Source organism: Phodopus roborovskii, unplaced genomic scaffold (genome assembly GCF_943737965.1).
Source record: "Phodopus roborovskii unplaced genomic scaffold, PHOROB, whole genome shotgun sequence".
In the NCBI taxonomy this organism is placed as follows: domain Eukaryota; kingdom Metazoa; phylum Chordata; class Mammalia; order Rodentia; family Cricetidae; genus Phodopus; species Phodopus roborovskii.
The window spans coordinates 5,911,324-5,924,280 of NW_026126636.1; the positions used below are offsets into that span (position 1 = coordinate 5,911,324).

The 12,957-nt window shown below is 51.1% G+C and overlaps 1 protein-coding gene across 1 annotated transcript; it reads left to right on the top strand.

Annotated features, from left to right (window-relative positions):
* Positions 1 to 396: 396 nt before the first annotated feature.
* Kcnk6 (potassium two pore domain channel subfamily K member 6) lies at positions 397 to 11,060 on the top strand. Its single transcript, XM_051207258.1, has 3 exons — positions 397 to 945; positions 7,127 to 7,522; positions 7,741 to 11,060. Exons 1-3 carry the CDS (start codon positions 624 to 626, stop codon positions 7,962 to 7,964), a joined length of 942 nt encoding a protein of 313 aa, XP_051063215.1. The 5' UTR covers positions 397 to 623; the 3' UTR covers positions 7,965 to 11,060.
* Positions 11,061 to 12,957: the final 1,897 nt, after the last annotated feature.

Consider the following 12,957-nt stretch of genomic DNA (forward strand, 5'->3'; position numbering starts at 1 on the left):
AAGCTATCTATTAGTTTTTCAGGTTTTGTTCTTGTTGTTTTGAGACATTGTCTTGCAGTCCTTTCCAACAATGTCTCCTGACTCCTGATCAGTTGTTCCCAAATCATCACGACTCCTGCCCCACAAACTACTTCCTTCTTTCACATCCGAGTGCCGACCCAGCACACCACTGGAGATGCTAAAGGCTGGTCTCACTTTACCCCAGGTTGGCCAGGAACTTGGAGAAGTCCTGCCTCAGCCTCCCCAGTGCCAAGATTATAGGCAGAAGCCCCCACTCCCGAGGAGATTTCAGTTCTGAGTTGAGAAGCCGCGACTCCCGCGGAGTGCAGAGTTGGAAGCAACTTCAGGCAGTAAAGAGAACTCCGCCACCCTTCCCATCCCTTCAGTCTCCCAGATCCGGGAGCGTCGGGCTCCACCCTCCCGGGTCCTGTCTCCACACCTGGTGTTTGGGCGTGCCTCAGTTTCCCAGTAGCGGGGCGTTCCGCCAGCCCCGCTCCTCCCCTTTCGCCTCTTCCTCTTCGGGGCGTCGGTGGCGGCGCCTGGAGCTCCCGGAACTAAAAGCAGACCGCGGGCGGTGGGCCGGCGGGGGCCACGTCAGCGGGTGGCGGGGCTGTGCGGGCACCATGCGGCGGGGCGCGCTCCTGGCCTGCGCCCTGGCCATCTACGCCGGGTACCTGGCGCTAGGCGCACTGCTGGTGGCTCAGCTGGAGCGGCCCCACGAAGCCCGGCTGCGGGCAGAGCTGGGGACGCTGCGGGAGCAGCTGCTGCGGCACAGCCCGTGCGTGGCGGCGCCCGCCCTGGACGCCTTCGTGGAGCGGGTGCTGGCGGCCGGCCGGCTGGGGCGCGCAGTGCTGGCCAACGCCTCGGGACCCGCCAATGCTTCGGACGCCGCCTGGGACTTCGCCTCGGCGCTCTTTTTCGCCAGCACTCTGGTCACCACCGTGGGTAAGTGAGTGCCATCCTCCCACTCCCTAACCAGAGTCTGTCTGGGTCCTCCTACAAGACACACCTTCATCCAGATCGTCTCGGGGCTCGGCACCCTTTCAGAACCACCCCCATTCCAACATGGAAACAGACCCACTCTTGCTCCAGCTGCCGCTTTTGGACAATCCCCGGTGCAAGGCAAGTCTTCCTCTCCAGTAGTAAACACCCCAGTTCCCTCGGAGTAGGGGCCCCCTCATAATAACTTTTCTTACAACATCTGGGTCCCCTCTGATGCCTTTTGTATGTTTGATCTTGAGATAGTACCTCCCATTGGAGCCCGGGCTGGTCTGGAACTTCATCTCCCTGTCTCAGCCTCCTAAAATGCCAAGATTACAGGTGTGGCCACCAGGCCTGGCTTCACTCGTCTTAACCTCTTGGCCTAGGGTTATCGTCCATAATTGGCAAGGGCCTGGGACCTTCCTTGGGTCTCTGACCCTAAGGGCTGTATCCACATCAGAGTTGGCGCAACCATCTCTTCCAGCCTTGTCTCCCGAGTCCAGATAGGTCCTTCCTGGAACAGCCCGCTTCAACTTCCTCCTGAACTTAGTTTCCCAGGGAACACTGAGATGCAGGGCTGGGGATTGAACTCAGCCCCTTATGCATACTCCCAGTAATCTCAGGGCACCCCACTGGAGGCCAGTCCTCTAGGAGACCTGAGACCACTTCTGGAATCCTTTCGCCTTTGTGTGCTCTCCAGAAAGAGCCCCTGTAAGGAATACGGTTTTTCTGCCCTGCCGCGCCAGCCCCAATTAATGCACAGAGACTCTGTATTTGCTATTATACTGTTGGCCTGTTACTTGTTTCTTATCGGCTAGCTCTGTCTTAAGTATTAACCCATTTCTATGTATTTCCACGTGGTCTTACCGAGAGCGGAGGAATGGCGGTTCTGTTCTCTCCAGACTCTCCATGTTGACTCCTTACTTACTACTTCCCCTCTCCTCCTTGTCTCCTAGTCCCTCCTATCTTCCTTTCCTATTGACCAACAGTGCTTTATTCATTAACCAGTGTGAGAAACATATATAGAATGACATCTCCCATCAAGCCCCGGACCAAAGACACCCATTCCTCTCCTGTCCTCGTATTTCCCAGGCTAACACAGGACTCCGCCCATCTTCCCACCTCCCCTGTATTGCTAGGATTTCTCAAAGTTCTTCCATTCCAGCTCAGTATTCCTGGATCAGCAGCTGGAATTAAGACAGGAACAAACTCGGCTGGGTGGTGGTGGTGGTGCACACCTTTAATCCTAGCACTCGGGAGGCAGAGGCAGGCAGATCTCTGTGAGTTTGAGGCCAGCCCAGTCTACAGAGCGAGTTCCAGGACAGGCTCCAAAGCCACAGAGAAACCCTGTCTGGAAAAACCAAACCAAACAAAACAAAAAGAGGGAACAAACTCAGAGTGTCCTCCAGGAAGAATCATTGGCTGCCCAGCTTGAATCCACCCCCAAAGGTGAGACTCCTACCCAAACTACCTCCAGCAAAACCGCTAGCCCTGGACTAAGACTGGCCATGGAGGTCTCATCCAATTCGTAGTGAGGAGGGTTGAGATGTCGCTCAGCAGCAGAATGCTTGCCTAGCACGTCTGAGGTCCTGAGTCCTCAGTACTACAAAAACATAACCCCTAACCCTGTGAATGGGACTCCCATTCCCTTCTCCAGACTGGGACCCTGCTCAGCGAGAACAAATCCCTGCCCCAAATCACAATCCGAAGACTTGACTCACTGCACTTGCTGCCAATTCTCCCCCAGATGGCCAGAATGCTCACTGTGGACTTTCCAAGCAGGGGGATGCCCTGGGCCTGGACCTCCTCCACACCCCACAGCTGGGACTTCTCTTGCCCTCCCAACCCTGCCCCAGCTTGAGACAGGCCAGTGTCTGTACCTGGGACATTCCAGGCCCTCTGTGACAGGGGGTCGTCCCCCACCCCCGAGAGCATTGCCCACTCTACCCTTGACACCCAGCAGCAAGGACCTTAGCAATGTCTACCTCAACACTCTCTTTGTTTACCCTTGGCGCAGGAGCTCTGGCTTCTTGAGAGCGCCTCACCCAATCCAGATGAAATCAGCTGGCACCTGTTCCTCATTTCTGTGGAACCAGGACCGCAAGATCTCATTTTAAGCCAGGACCCCGGTCTTGCTTTAAGGTTATGAACTCCCCAGCTGGGCATGGTGGTATAACACTTCAGTGCTTAGGAGTTGGAAGCAGAGCGAGAGAACCAGCCTGGACTACGTGAGGCCCTGTCTTGACCGAGCAAAGCGGGGCGAGGGAGAAGAGTCCGTGGGGAGGAGTGTGCCCCTGAGAACCCCAGTACTCCTGTAAACGCTGAGCATGGCTGTGCAAGCCTGTGACCCCAGCACTGGGGCAGAGACCCAGGGAGGTGCTTCTGGTCCCGTGAGAGACCCTGCTCGAGGGAATAAGCTAAAGAGGGAGTGTGCAGGACCTCAGACGCCCTCCTCTGGCCTCTGCCTGAACAGACACACCTGTGCACATACATTCATACGCCACACCAAATAAAATCAAATGTACACCACCCATACACAAATACTAGCACTCTGCTGACCTTTCTCTGAGAGCCATTCAGGTAGGACCCACCCCTACCTGTAACCCCCAGCCCTTAAGAACCCTGGGAGGTTCCTCTTAGAAAGTCCCTTCCATCCTCACACGGCAGGCCCGGGAAACCCCTCTGTGAAGCCAGGCTCTGCTCTACAGCCCCCTCCCAGGCTGTGAGATGACCTGAAACAGGGAAGAGGCGGAGCCATCCTGTGTCTCTAGCTGACAGTATCACAGAATCCTGGGTGGCTTTTGTCCCCCATTCGGGGGCCCTCACTGTGTGTGACTAGCAAACTGAGGTCACTGGCAACAGGGCCAGGTGACTCTTGGCAGAAAAGAATGAAAGCCATCTCCCCGAGGCTAGCTGTCCCCAGCTTCCTGAGCTGGCCTGACCTGCTTTGGACTTCCCTGGGGGGCAGTGTGGAAGCAGACACCTCTCTCTCTCCCTCTCTCTCCTCCCAGATTCTGACTTCTGGCACTGGTAGACAAGTGGGGGGAGGCAGGCATGCTGCAGGCACAGCCCGGCTGAGCAGCTGCACAGCCACCTGCACGACAAGGGACTTAACCGAACTCAGTCAACAAAACAGCCTCGTGTGGAAGCTACCATTTATTGTCTGTCTGTCTTTTTTTTTTTTTTTTTTTTTTTTTTTTAAGGCCGGGTCTCACTATGTAGCTTTGGATGGACTAGAACTTGTGGCAATCCCACTGCTTCTGCCTCTGGAGTGCTAGGAACTAAAAATGCGTGTCACAGTGTTGTACACCGTCCTAGCCATGTGATCATGTGCAACTTGGGCAGCTTCTCTGGGCCTCAGCTTCAGACAGAGAGGCACTGAAGATCTGTTTCCATGATTCTAGTCGCTAAGGAATCTAGGCAGAAGGAGAAAGAGCAGGCTGAGTGGTTCCAACCAGTTCTGGTGAAATAGTCTATATTGGGTACCTTGGTTCTGATGGAGCTTGTGGAAACATCTAGTTCCTTCTGTCCCTGGGGATGGGTCCCCTAGTTTAAAATCCAGAGCCCAGTGGTCTGTTTCCCCCTGCTCTGCTCTGAGATTTTGGTTCCACCAAACTGTGCAGCTCTTTTGAGGTCAGCTCTGAAAGCCAGCCTGTACAGTTAGTAGAAACAAGGAAGTTCTGTTTTAGGGCTCATGCATATAGCTTGGCATGCAAAAAAGATAATATGGCCAGGCCTGGTGGGACAGGCTTGTAGTCCCAGCTACCAGGAGGCTGATGAAGGAGAATCCCAATGGCAAGGCCTGCATGGGAGATTTAGTGGGATCCTGCCTCAAACTAGGAAGTAAAAGGGGTGTGGGGTTCAGTTGTAGAGCACCTGTCTAGGATACACCAGGGCAACAGTTTGGCTCAGCCAGCAGTAGAGCTCCTTTGGAGAAGTCACCAGGAAGGGACATGGTGTGTGTGTGTGTGTGTGTGTGTGTGTGTGTGTCCTAAAACAACTCAACACTTGACTATATCAAAACAGCACACCACAGGGCCAGCGATGGAAGATTACTCAAATCTAAAATGAAACAATCAAGATAAGGTAGAGGAGAGGGGGGTGGGAAGAAAGGGTGACAGGCAGCGCACGATAATGCTGGCCCTGGAGGCAGACACTAGCAACCTCAGCACTCAGGAGACTGATGCAGGGGCTGGAGATAATGTGGTTAAGGGCGCTTAGCTCTTCTTGCAGAGGCCTCAGATTCCGTTCTGAGCACGCTCAAAGCAGCTCACAACCGTCTATAACTGCAGTTCCAAGGGATCTGGTCTCCCTCTGACCTCCACCGACTCCTGCATGCGGTACACACACATACATTCAGGAACACACATATACACATAAAATGAAAATAAGTTTTAAAGTCTGAAGCAGGTGGATTGCTATGAGTTTAAGTCCATCCAGGATGAAACCCAGCCCCCGAAAGAGAAAAAAAGTTGTTAAATACATGTTAGAAAAAGCCATAATAAAACCCATTATGTTATACAATTACTATACACTAATTGAAAACTTCCAAAAAGCCCAGATGTGGTTGCATGCCTGTGACCCCAGCACCTAAGGAAGATGACAGGGAGGTCATGAGTTTCGGTGTGTTGTTGGTACAGCAGCCATATAATAACACACATAAGTGTAACTTAAAAATACATGTAATTACCAAAAAAACAAAAAAACCCAGAAAGCAAAAAAGCCAGACGTTGGTGGCACACGCCTTTAAACCCAGCACTCGGGAGGCAGAGGCAGGCAGATGGATCTCTGTGAGTTCGACGCCAGCCTGGTCTACAGAATGAGTGCCAGGACAGGCTTGAAAACAATACAGAGAAACCCTGTCTCGAAAAACAAAAACAAACAAACAAATAAACGAAACAAAAACAAAATACACGTAATTTAAACTTTATTATTTTTAATTTTATAGATTTGTTATTTTATGAGAGTTTGCCTGCATGTATGTATGTACACCACATGCATGCCTGGTGTCCAGGGAGGTCAGAAGAGGGTGGATTCTTGCCAGGCTGTATTGTTCATGCCTTTAATTCCAGCAACCAAGAGATAGAGGGAGGCAGATCTCTGTGAGTTTGAGGCCAGGACCCCCTAGAATTGAAGTTACAGATGGTGTTGAACCACTATGTGGGTGCTGAGAATTCAACTCGGGTCCTTTGCTAAAGCAAGCAAGTACTTTTAAACTGTTCAGTTATCTCTCCAGACTCCCAAAATACATGTAATAATAATAATAGTAATAATAACATTTTAAAAGGCAAAAACACAATCTTACTAAGTTTGGCTTAAGAATGTTCTTTCCACCATCTCCCTGAAGCTTGGGGCCTCACTCACATTAGACTCCACCATCACCAGTTCAAAGAGTCAATCAACATTAAACCCTCTTCCCTGCTGGGCCGTGGTGACTCACCCCTTTAATACCAGCACTCAGGAGGCAGGGGCACATGAATCTGAGCGAGTTTGAGGCCAGCCTAGTCTACAAAGCAAGTTCCAGGACAGCCAGGGCTGTTACACAGAGAAACCCTGTCTCGGGTCTCGGGATGGGGGCGGGGGGTGGGGGAAAAACAAAACAAAGAGTAACTCAAAGCAAATGCACTGGGATGCGTCCACAGGGTTTATTTGTTTACTTATGGGATTTTCTCTGGGCTTCAAAAGAAACCATAGTTCTTGGATGGCAGTGTCAGCAGTGGAGACTGCTGTTCTTTTGTTACAGTTGTAGGAGAAAGCTGAAGAAAGGGGTGGTCCTGCATGGGGTCCCAAGGTAAGGGACCACGTGGGAGAGCATAGCAGGTTCCATGGCAGGTGAGGGTGACGGAGGCGGAGGGAATAATACGCCAGGCAGATAGAGCCTGAATGAGGAGTTTATTTGGAAAGGGGAGTGAGGGGGAAGGGAAGAGACATAGAGACACCAGGAACAGGAAAGGGGAGCAGAGGAGAGAGAGAGAGAGAGAGAGAGAGAGAGAGAGAAAGAGAGGAGCTAGAAAGAGCAAAGAAAGCAAAGAGCAAAAGTGGGCGGGGTCCTTTACACCTTACACCGGCGTGCAGAGGGGTTGGGAGAGACTCCGGCCTCAGGCTGTGGAGGTACCAGTGTGCAGGAGGACTCCTCTCCCCACAGGCTATGGCTACACCACCCCACTGACAGACGCAGGCAAAGCCTTCTCCATCATCTTTGCGCTCCTGGGCGTGCCCATCACCATGCTACTTCTGACTGCCTCGGCCCAGCGCCTGTCACTGGTGCTCACCCATGCACCCCTGTCCTGGCTGAGCTTGCGTTGGGGGTGGCACCCCCAGCGGGCAGCCCGCTGGCACCTGGTGGCCCTGCTGCTGGTCATAGTGGCTGTCTTCTTCCTGGTGCCAGCTGCGGTCTTCGCCTACCTTGAGGAAGCCTGGAGCTTTCTGGATGCTTTCTACTTCTGCTTCATCTCTCTGTCCACCATTGGCCTCGGGGACTATGTGCCTGGGGAAGCCCCGGGCCAGCCTTACCGGGCCCTCTACAAGGTGCTTGTCACAGGTGAGCTGGACCATCTGGGCATCTGCGGGCTGGCAGTGGGGGGTTCTCAGGAAGAAATCAATGGCCCTGTCCTAAAGGGTGGGAAAGGGGTCCCAAGAGCCACCCAGCTGTCCCGGGGAGCTGTAAGACCTGTAAGACCACGTCCCTGCCCCAGAGTCTGGGCCCGAAGCTGACCCATCACCCTGCCATCTCCTTATCTCCCCTCTCCATGCCAACAGCATACCTCTTCCTGGGCCTGGTTGCCATGGTGCTGGTGCTGCAGACTTTCCACCATGTGTCTGACCTCCATGGCCTCACTGAACTTATCTTGCTGCCCAACCCGGACCCTGCCAACCTCAGCCAGGATGAGGACGATCAGGTGGACATTCTGGACACCCGGACAGATCTGCACCAGCATCTCTCTGCCGGCTCCCATGCTAACTACGCCTCCATCCCCAGGTAGCTGGGCAGGTGCTTTCAACCTGGACACACCTGGCCTGGGCTCTGGGCCGCATGTGACGAGAGTACACCAACAGGGTTGCCCATACTCGCTGTCCTGTCTTCGCAGCCCTCCACTGGGAGGGGAGGAGTGGCTGCTCTCCTTCCCTGTCCCCTGCTCCTCAGGGAACGGCCACAGTCGCATTCTCTTTCCTCTCCTCTCCTTTCTTCTCCTCCTCTGACCATTGGGGCATTCTGACTCCGTGGTTGACTTCATGTGTTGTTTTGTGTCACATTCTCTTTGGTAGCATCGGTCACACATCAGTTCTTGGTTCTTCTGGGCTCTGGGCCTGGAACTCATGTCAGTCACTGTGTTGGTGGCTCCATCTTGGCCAAATGACTTCCCCATCCTGAACGTTGGCATCCCCAGCTGTCTGCTGCAAAGGGAATCCGAACTCGTCCACAGCCTTCAGGTCTGCCCTTCTGCTGTCCTGTGCCAGTCACGTAGTAATAGTACAAGTGGTTTGTCGGACCCTGTTCACCGGCCAGTGAGGTAGACTTGTCCCTTGGCAGGGACAAACCTCAACAGGCACTGGAAGAGGCGGAGTAGTTAGGACTGAGGAATGGACCTGAAATGTCCCGGTGGGCTTCCTGGAAGAAAGGTCAGAAGAAGAAATTGTCCCTTCTCAGGTGTCTGTGGGTTATATTTGTGGGGGAAAGCCCGGGGATAGGTCAGCGTCTCCCTCACTGGCTTAGCAGGCAAGGAACTAATCCAGGATATGAGCATAAAATCCAAGTCCCGTGAGAGATGCTACTCAGCATAGTCTCATGGTGATGCTGTGCGGTCTGCTTACTGACGGCCTTAGGCTCTGGAGCTGATCTTCTTGGGTGTGCCCTGTAATCAGGCTATGTCCTGCCCACGCATTTGAACAGTCACTCGACTTCTGAGACTCTGTGTCTGCCAAACGGTAACCATAACAACTACTCCAAAAGACGCCATCAGCCAGGTGCAGTAGCACGAGCCTGTAATCAGAGCTGAGGCAGGAGGCTTGAGAGTTCCAGCCCAGACCGGGGTACCCAGCAGGAGCAGGTGATAAAATAGTAAAACAATAAAGCTCATAATAAATACATACAGCTGGTCGTTGGTGGCACATGCCTTTAGCCCCGGCAGGCGTATGGTTGTGAGTTCAAGGCCAGCCTGGTCTACAGAGCTAGTTCCAGGACAGGTTCCAGAAACAATACAGAGAAATCCTGTCTCAGAAAAAAAAAAAAATTCTCAGTACAGGGTGATGTTTCTATAGTTTGCACTACAAAGAGCATGTCTGGTTTTGCTGCCTGGGTCTGTGGCAGCCGTTTGGACACCAGGAGGAGAGCACACATGGGAGCCAAGACTTGAGTGGAGGGGAGCAGAAGAGAGGGACAGTACTGGGTCCAGCAGACCCTCCTAAACTGTGGAGAGCACCATGCCCGTGGCTTGCCCTACCATGCTCTGTCCAACTACAATGTAACAGGTTATCTCAGACAGTGCCAGTCAGGGGTTTGTTACAGCCAAACCTTTCCTAAGTGATATAAATATATAAATACAATAAGTCCCAGCCATAAGAATGTGAGTCCTTCTACAGCCTCCTTTCATGTCTGTAGCCTGACACTCTATCCCTTTGTTATTATTATTATTAATTGGTTTTTTAATACAGGGTTTCTCTGTATTGTATAGTTTTGGAGCCTGTCCTGGAACTCACTCTGTAGATCAGGCTGGCCTTGAACTCACAGAGATCCTCCTGCCTCTGCCTCCCGAGTGCTGGGATTAAAGGCGTGCACCACCACTGCACAGCTTTACCGAGAATTTTCAGGAAGGCTAGTTCGTCATCAAATCATACTAGAAAGTCATACAAGGAAATACCTATTGTCCTAGCACTGTGGAGGCTGTGGCTAGAGGCTAGAGAGGCTAGCTAAAAAACAATAATAATACAAAACCCCAAAGGGAGCTGGGGATGATCTCAGTGGTGGAGCATGTCTATCCCAGGTGCTAAACAAGGAAAAAATAAATTACAGTTATAGGAGGTGGGACAATGGCTCAGCCAGGAAGGCACAAAGACCTGAGCTTATCCCCAGCACCTGCATAAAAATGCTAGAAGAAGTTGTGCAGGATTTGTAATCCCAGTGCTGAAGGGGGTGGGGCTAGAGGGTCATCAGAACAAACTACTGGGCTTCAGGTTCCATGAAAGCTCTAGCTTCCAAAAATAGACTGGAAGCTATGGCACACACCTTTAATCCCAGCCTTTAATCACAGAGATGCACCCAGAAGCTGGTGCATCTCTGTGAGTTCGAGGCCAGCCTCTTCTACATAGTGAGTTCCATAAAAGGCCTTCCTAGTGAGACTAAAAAGTGAAAATAAGTGTGGAAAATTATTGAGGAAGAAACTGGATATTAAACTCTGACTTCCACATGCAAACTCAAACATGTACAGGCGCATGCACGCACGCGCGCGTGTATGCGCGCGCGCGCACACACACACACACACACACACACACATTTAAAAAAATCTGAGCCAGCAAAATATCAGGGGAGCCAGCAAAAGTCAGGGGAAAGGGCTCGCTGTGTAGCCCTGGCAATCTGAGTTAGTGCCACCCTTGGAACTCACAGGGGAAGGAGAAAACCAACCCCCCAAATTTTATCCCCTATCACAGAGTCCTATGACCTCCACACAAGTACAGCTGTGTCAATGGAATTTCCAGCTCTCTGTATGCACGGAATCTGTGGAAGAAGCAGCAATATGTATATGTGCATGTCATCATCTTCCATCCTATGGGGGGCAGCACCTAGAATGGGAAGTGGGGACGGCTACTAACTCTGAAGGAAAGCTGTGTGTCTAAGTTTGAATCCTGTTGTCCCATGTTTCGTTTGTGCCTCAGGTTGCTTGTTTGTGTGATGGGATTTGTATAGTACTACCTCATGGACTTGAGCAGCCAGCAATGTAATCCCTGTAAAGCCCAGAGGACACCATCTGGGGGTCAATAAAATGCTAATTTCCCCCTCACTTCTGAAATCTTAATAAGGAAGATCGCTCAAAATAGAAATGCTTTAGTCCTCTTGTATGGTTATTAAATTCCTTATCTATGTGTCTGCATGTATGTGTCCATGTATATCACATGTGCAGGTGCCTATGGGGACCAAAAGAGGGCGCCAGATGCCCTGGGCCGGAATTACAGTCACCTGTGAGCTGCCTGACATGGGTGTTAGGAATTGAACTCAGGTCCTCTGGAAGATACACTCCTAACCACTTTAGCCATCCTACAAGCTTTCCTCTAACACCTAACACATGCACAAACACACATACACCCCAGGTAAATAAATAAATGTAATTAAAAAAATTCATTAGGTCTGAAGATATGCTTCAGCAGAATAGCACTTGCTAGCATGCATAGAGTCCTGGGTTCAGTTCCCAATATGGCAATAAATAAATTCATGATCCAAGCTGGAATCAGCAAGTTGAGGCAGGAGGATTGTCATGGGTTTGAAGCCAGCCTGGACCTAGAGTAAGACCAATCTCAAAAGTCCCCATAAGTCAAGCGTGGTGATATAGGCCAGTGGTCCCAGCACTCTGGAGGCAGAAACAGGAGGATTGGGAGAGAGAGAGAGAGAGAGAGAGAGAGAGAGAGAGAGAGAGAGAGAGAGAGAGAGAGAGAGAGAGAAAGTTAAATCAGAGGGACTTACAGCTAAAACTGGCCAGGCTGGAGATTTGGCTATTATCTCCCTCCATTGCTGATTATTCGGAATATAAACGATTTGGTCTTAGTTTGGTGGTATAGAATTTCAACATGAGTAATTCTGCCTTGTTGGCCAGTTAGTGTAGGAGCTCACTGCAAACAGTGGCCTCCAATATATTATAATAAGTAGCGTTTAACTGAATACAAAGGCCAATTGTTAACCTATTGAATGTTTACTAGGGCCAAGTATTGTGTTCTCTGTGTATCCAGGCTGGCTTCAAACTCATGAGTCTCCTCTGTTTCCTAAGTGCTGGGTCTACAGGTGTGACCACACCTGGCCATGCCTCCCACTTTGGGTATTGGGTGAGACAGGGTCTCACTATAAAGCTCTAGCTAGCCTGGAGCTTGCTGTGTAGACCCAGGAATAAAGATGCCATTGAACTCTTATAGCCTCCCTGTCATGACCTCTGGAAGAATTTAGGTGACACGGAAGAGTATAATGTAGAAACTGGGCACACTCTCGGGGGCCGAGTGGACAAAGACCAAAGGGACCACTGTAGATCTATGCTCTGTCCTTTATGCTTGTTCTAAAATTTTCTTGCCAATTGTAGTGGCATATGCTGGTAGGATATGCTGTGGTTAGAGCTCAAGGCCAAGGACATAACTCAATGGCTTAAAGTGCTTACCACTCAAGCCTGAGGACCCGAGTTTAATCCCCAGGACCTGTGGGAAAAGCCAGCTAGAGGCAGAGGCTCTTCTCTGTAATCCCAACACTTCTGAAGCATTATGGGAAGCAGACTCTGGAGAATTAGCTGGCAGTTTAGGCCACGGCTATCGGTTTTCTGTGTAGAGGGATTATGAGTGCTCACCGGCTTGCATATTCTGTTGAGCAGACTCTACCAACTGTCCCAATTCCCAACCTTTGTTCTTTTCTTTCTCTTTCTGCTTTTCCTCCCACCTCCTCACCCCTTCTTTCTTCACGGTTTCATTGAACACAAGGTTTCGTTGTACGGAAGACTTGGTTGTCAGGGAACTGGCTTTGTAGACTAGGCTGGCCTTGAGCTTGAACTCACAGCCTCTACTCCTGGGTGATGGGATTAAAAGCATGCGCCTCCACACGCGGTCCTTAAGCAGTAATCTTATTTTTTTATTTTTTTTTAAAGATTTATTTACATGTATGAATGTGCATCATTGAGTGCCCGGGAAGACTGTTATCTAGCTCACCATGCAATCAGATCCCAGTCTCCTGATCAGTAATTGACGTTTTGCCCCTCAGTCATTGTTTTACAGGCTGTTGACTAGAGAGGCCCA